The 6897-nt window shown below is 41.0% G+C and overlaps 1 protein-coding gene across 3 annotated transcripts in view; it reads left to right on the top strand.

Moving 5' to 3' along the window:
- Positions 1–2356: 2356 nt before the first annotated feature.
- Positions 2357–6897, top strand: part of LOC123769433 (transcription initiation factor TFIID subunit 4) — a 241093-nt gene continuing 236552 nt past the window's right edge. The window contains exon 1 of one of the 3 annotated variants that reach the window (XM_069308836.1): positions 2357–3184. In XM_069308836.1, the coding sequence (XP_069164937.1) occupies positions 2393–3184 (792 nt within the window). In that variant the 5' untranslated portion in view covers positions 2357–2392. The remainder of the gene's footprint in view (positions 3185–6897) is intronic. The other 2 variants (XM_069308835.1, XM_069308834.1) reach the window with 2 other exon arrangements.

The raw sequence follows: 6897 nt of genomic DNA, 5'->3' as shown, positions 1-6897 counted from the left end.
ATAAGCACTGAAGCTGGATGCAGCTTACGGTAGTGAGACCACGTGGTACCCTAATACAAAACACAACACTTAGGGGTACCCAAAACACTGGCAAATACTACCCCCAGGTCTCACCAATCGTTACTACCAGAGTAGGCACACTTAGAACACCGTACTTAACTTAATGGTACAGGAACTTAAGGTAATGGAAATAAGTAAGAGGAGAAGGGAGGAGAGTAGGGGTGCAGCCACAGAGTAGGTCTCGTCCCCACGAACGCCAGCCAGAACCAGCGACCAGCTTAGGCCTCCCGCATGTGGTGGTGCCGGAAGGAGCCTAATTGATCGTGCAGCTAAGCACATTAAAAATCTTCCCCTATGCAACATATTGTTACTTTACAAATGATTAAAGTATTAGTAAACATAGTTGGTGCCTATGTTATTATTTAATAATCAACCCCCAGCTCAGTCTTTAAATGCTCTTTGAGAAACAAGAATAGTCTTACGTCTGGCAGGGAAGATACAAACAATTTCAGCTCGTGATGCGTTCAACTATACTATAGGAAAGTTTAATAACTCAATTTTGACCTCTGGTTTCCACTGAAGAACCCAGGGTCGTAACACCGGCCTAAAACAAGTCAACAACAAAATATGCCTGAAGTGCTGCCTACTTTCTTAGGAGGACCCTTGATCATCGTTGCCTCTAAATCAACAACAACTCTCTCTCAAGAGCATATCTTCTTGAGATGATGATTGATGATATCATTTAAAGCGCAGTCTACAATAATCTTTAGGCTGAGCAGTTTATGTGTGGTAAATTACTTTAATGTAGTTTAATGTTACTTGTCATGCACCCCACATCCATCGATGCAGTGGGCGGCGGCGAAAAGTTTGGCCATGGGCAAGCACTGATATACATGATATTTGGCTAAGATTTCTGATAGTACATAATTTTGATTGAAATACACATTTTTTTAACATTTGTAATATAATTATCTCTATATTCTGATTTTTTACTTTCAATTACATTGTAACGTAAGGTTTGTGAGTATGGGATTAACTGGTATGGTATGTTAACTGCTGACACAGTTAACATTTAGTGTTAAGGATTATACGGGATACAGCTATATGCTCTGAATGGCCCAAACATTTCACGTAATAGTGACTTCATTGTGTGTAACTCCTGTCCCCACAATTGTGCATTACTCCTGTCTTTATACACATATTCTATTGAATAAAAATTTGAAAATTAATTTCAATAGATTCATGCATTAAAATCCATGTAAACACGAGGGTAAATAGTCTAAATACACTAATATGTAATTAAAGATACAGCGGCCATGAGGAAAACAATGTTTTGTGTTGTAGGCTGTGATTGTGGGGCGGTGCGGGCACACGGGGTGCTTGGCAAGGTGTTTGGTAATAAATCATCCCTGATAATGTTGTGCGTATTAGTGGCTTTGGCCCACTAATAATGTATACACTAGCTCTATCTAGAAATTCAACATTATGTTCGTAACTTATTTTGAATGTAATTTTACCTGAATAAACATTATCTAATCTTATTTTGTATATATATAAAGCCCATTACGAAGGGGAAGGTGGGGGAGGCAAAAAATCTGACTTGATGGAGGTCAAGAACTGGACAGAGATCCAGGAATTACCAGAGGTCAATGACTTGACGAAAATCCAGGACTTGATGGAGGTCAAAGAATCGAGTGAAGTCAAGGACTTATTGGAGATCCAGGGCTCGATGAAAGCCAAGAACTTGATGAAGATGGACTCAACGGAGGTTAAAGACTTGATGGAGGCCAAATACTTGATGGAGGTCAAAGACAGCGGAGATCCAGATTGTGCAGGATCAAAGGTCCAGATCTGATGGGGTCACGAGACAGATCTAAGTATTACAAAACATTATTGGCAGCGTTTTGCTAGAAGCGTATATGTTGATGTGACAGAAATGGTGGAGTAGTGTTCTCCGGGAGGGCGGATAGCGGTGTGAGGTGCCAGTGTTGGCGGCGGCGGAGGTGCGAGCGTCGCCACTGCTGGATTAGCAACTCCATCATGTCAAAGCAACACTTGCGAGTTGTTGATATTGCATATACAGGTGTCATGTCGGATATTTATTTGTGATATTTATTTAGGTCGTTAACACGTTACCACCCCGGTGTCTAACATTTAAATGTGTAAATGGAGGACGATGGTTTTAAATAAGAGTGTTGGTTGGTTGTGTGTTTGCGCATGTAGGTGGTATATAATGGTGGTGTGTGAGCGTGTGGCGAGGCGTGGCGGCCGGCGAGGGCGAGGCGAGCGTCACTTGTCACAGTTTGAACGTCGCGAGGCATGCCGGGAGTGTGACGTCACCGCCGCCCGCGCATGCGCAGGTCAGTGTTAGCATGAAGCTGGGACCACTAAGATGGCGACCAGTAAGAGCCTGGACGAGGTGTTGTGTACAGACGTAGACTCGAGTGCTGGCACTACCATTGTAGGGTCTCTCGAGACCCAGTTAGCTGCAGCATCGAAAACCGCAGCAAATCAACCTGCTAATGCTAGTGTTAATGGAGGGATAACCAGCAACGCCACAGTAGTAGGGGAAGGCAGAACTAACTGCAGTAAAATAGGGGTCAGAGGCCCGGCGGTGAGCAGTGGTGCAGTGTTTGCGGGGAAGGTAGTGTCTGGCGTGGGCGCTGGGCAGGGGGTGGTGCAGGTGGTGGAGACTGCAGGAGGCGCGGGCGTGGTGCACGGGAACGCGGGTGGTGGCGCCGCCCTCCAGGGGGGTGCTCAGCTCTCCCACATCACCAAGGGCGCCGCCGCAGCCCTCAAGCCGGTGTATGGGGTGGCCCCGACGCCCATGACAGGCGCCCAGGGCACGCAGGTGGTGAACGGGGGCGTGACAGGGGCGGGCACAGGAGCAGCCCCCCAAGTTAGCCTGCAGGCCCAGCTGGCGCTGAAGGGACTGAGCAAAGTGGTGACAGCGGCGGGTCCAGTGGGCCAGACGGCAGTCATCATGTCCAAGCCTGGCACAGTGACTGCCGTGCCCTCCGCCGGCACCCCAGGCACCGTGCCCATGACCCAGGGCATACAGCAGATCATCAGCATGCGTCCCGGCCAGGCCATGAAGACGGCCCAGGGCGCCACCATCGCCCCCAGGATGATCCTCAACCAGGCACAGGTCCTGCCTGCAGGGATGAGGGCTGGACAACCTGGGGTGAGTCGCCCTCTGCACCCTGCCACCCTAAACAACCCTATGTATCCCTCCCCCACACCCTCCTTTCCTCTTAACAACTCCTTGGCCCATGGGCAGCAGATAGGCCTAGTTTTTTGCAAGTGTTGCATTTGACATGTGATGAGCACAACACAAGGTCACTATTGGTGTACACTTAGGTGTGACAGTGTACCTGGATGTGATGAGCACAACACAAGGTCACTATTGGTGTACACTTAGGTGTGACAGTGTACCTGGATGGGGCAGTGTTGAGCTGTCAGTGGCAGCTGTCACCACTCACTGCATGCCTTCATCATCACAAATTGCAGAATTCTGCTCTGATAGTTGTTGCATAATAGGCCTAGTAACTCCTCAAGTTTGGCAATGTTGGTCAGTTATATGTATCAAGAATGTTGATTGTTGTACCTAATCAATTGAATCCACTTTGTTTACTCACAAGAGGCCACCAGATTGCTTTAAATTCTCTAGATTATTTTGCTTGGCTGAAAACCCAAAATAAATATTGGCCATTGGCTAAAGGCTGTTTACATTACACTTAAGCCTAAAATAGGCACACAACCCAGCATAGTGTAACATAATGTAATTCCTTACCTGGCCAATCATAACTTGGTCTGATCTATATTAATGTATTCAAGGGTGTTGTAAATGGGACAATTTGTGTATATGCTGGTAATTGATACTCATTGTTTACATTGGATAGACTACATTTGGTTTTCACCAGTGTGCACCAGTGGTTTACAATGTTTTGGTTACCAATTGTTTACAATATTTTGGTTCAGTTTCTCATGTGTGGTTGATAATGTTTTGGTTTTATCATTTGTTTACAATGTGTACAATGTTTTGGTTCTCATCAATTGTTTACATTGTTTGAGTACAGTTTCTCACTAGTTTACAATATTTTGGTGCAGTTTCACACCAGTTTACAATATTTTGGTACAGTTTCTTGCCAGTTGTTTACAATATTTTGGTACAGTTTCTTGCCTGTTGCTTACAATATTTTGGTACAGTTTCTTGCCAGTTGTTTACAATATTTTGGTACAGTTTCGTCTGCAGTTTCACACCAGTTTACAATATTTTGGTATAGTTTCTTACCAGTTGTTTACAATATTTTGGTACAGTTTCCTGCCAGTTGTTTACAATATTTTGGTACAGTTTCTTGCCTGTTGCTTACAATATTTTGGTACAGTTTCTCGTCAGTTGTTTACAATATTTCTGTACAGATTCTCGCCAGTTTACAATATTTTGGTACAGTTTCTCGCCAGTTATTTACAGTATTTTTGTACAGATTCACACTGGTTGTTTACAATACTTTTGTGCAGTTTCTCACCAGTTGTTTACAGTATTTTGATAGTTTCTTGCCAGTTTCTCACATTTCAAACTATAACCATGGCACAATTGTTACCAGTGTACTTTGTATGGGTATACCTATGCTCGTTACATGTTATAAACATGCTTGTTAAGTTTGTATTGTCTAGGTACAGTATACTTGATATATTCTTGGTACAAATATTACTTGTCAGCTGTTTAGTATACTTGTTGCTCACCAATTTGTTTACATTGTATAGATAGGGTTTTGGTTGTTGCTCACCAGTATACATTGTATAGGTAGACTTATTATGGTAATTGCTCACCAGTTTACATTGTATAGGTAGACCTTTGGTTATTGTTTACATTGTATAGGTAGACCTTTGGTGGTTGTTGCTCACTCGTTTACATTTAGACTTGCCTGATAATAGCATTCCTTACTTTGTTTAGTACACGTATTACTTATCAGTAATTTATATAGTGTTAGTATTCAAATTATTCGCCAGTTACTTGGTTTACTTTATGGTTTCCCCTTGGTTGCCTATAGGAAGCCTGTTGGGCTTTTTGAGGTCCTAGGTTATCTACTGACCCTCCCCACAACAGTTTCCTAACTCCCAGGTACCTATTTACTACTAGGTGAACAGAGGCATCAGGTGAAAGGAAAAGTTTCCCCAATACTTTTATCTTATTGTGGAATTTGAGTCTGGGACCTGATTGCACTCGTTACTAAGTTTCAGCCTTGGTATGCTTGTCACTAGTTTGGTTTTTTGTTGGTGCCCTTGATTCTTGCCAGCTTACATTGTATAGAAAAGTTTGTTACTCATCAATTTACATTTATGCACTAATTGCTTGTGTTACATTGCTAGCATACTTGTTGCTCTCCAGTTGTTTTCATTGTTTTCATATACTAATTACTGTACTTGGATTGTTTTAATTTACTTACTGCTAACAATTTTCACAAGTAGGTTATAGCCATATCAGAATACATAACAAGTGGAATGCATTAATTAAGTAGTAAAGTGGTGGGGTGGACTCCATACATGTGTGTCAGTTCTACATTGTTTGTATCTTTTTGTTTCTTGAGAATAAATTTGAGCTACTATGAAGATGTGACTGAAAGTTGTCTTGACACATTGCATAAATTAGTGCTACATTTGTAATACCTGTACAATGTTTTTTACAAATGATGTAGATATATAATAAAATAATGACTACATGCCTAGAGAGGAACTAAAGTATTGGCATTCTTTTTATTTATACAGTAGACTTGTTATGCTATACTGTGAATAAATGCTTGTCTACAATTTCATGAGCATCTAGAATGTTTATGAAGTGAAGCTTTATCTTTTGTTTATTAAAGAGATTTATGTTGCCCCTATTGATAAGGATGAATAGAGCACAGTATCTCCTATCTACCTATGTCATCAATGGAAATAGAAAACTCCTTTTTAGTCCCTAGGTCCTTCCCAGCATGAAGAGTCTTGGTAAAAAATATAAAAAATTACATAAAGTAAGTAATTATCAAAAGAAAGTTCCAAGCAGAATTATATAAAGAAATACAGTATAAAGAAAATATACAAAATAAACATCCAAGTTCCTCTGGCTAGGCCTGCAATTTTGAGATGAAAAGGTACCATAAAGTTGTATTGAATATTATTTATAGTCCTTAAATTTCCTAGTTTTTAAATTAAATTTATTCTTGATACAGTAAATATGTTGACATACAGTAAATATTATTTATTATGCACTGTAACTCAAACATTAACACTGAAAAATGCCTACTGACTCCTGGACATCCCCACACAATTCTGGTTCAACCCTCTCCTGTTGGTCTTGGTTCTATGTTCAGGATACTATTATTTGTCCTAAGGTAAAAACAGTACTGTTCTGTGTGTTTTGCAGCTATTAATGCTCTTGGTAAGCTAAAAATAGTTAGGTCAGAATCTGATGTATGAATGGAAAGAGCAGATTTTCTATAAAATGGCACTATAATGGATGCTGTCTTGCAAAACCCATGAAGATATTAAAAAAAATTGAAGCATCCAGAATTTAGCTGTAAATCCATGTCTGAACACTTGTGATTGGATCTATCACCCATTTGTAAGGGAATTTCATCATTATAACAATGGTGTGGCTTATATAATACATCCCTACATTTCAGACTATTAAGGCAACAGTACTTGAATAACATTCGGTACCTAATTCCTGGATTTTGACCCATGGGTGTCCGGAATCTAGTATTCTAAGGTGTCAAGATGGCTGGTTTTCTAATTTTTTGTGGCTCATTTCTTGTGAACACTGAGTTTTACAATATACAGTACAGTATATATTATGGGACATGGGAGCAGGGTGTATCAATACTCTTTAGTAGTGATTTCATATTGGTGATT

This window comes from Procambarus clarkii, chromosome 63 (assembly GCF_040958095.1).
Source record: "Procambarus clarkii isolate CNS0578487 chromosome 63, FALCON_Pclarkii_2.0, whole genome shotgun sequence".
In the NCBI taxonomy this organism is placed as follows: Eukaryota; Metazoa; Arthropoda; class Malacostraca; order Decapoda; family Cambaridae; genus Procambarus; species Procambarus clarkii.
Note: the sequence above shows the minus strand (reverse complement) of the source record. Positions and strands in the feature narration are given on the sequence as shown.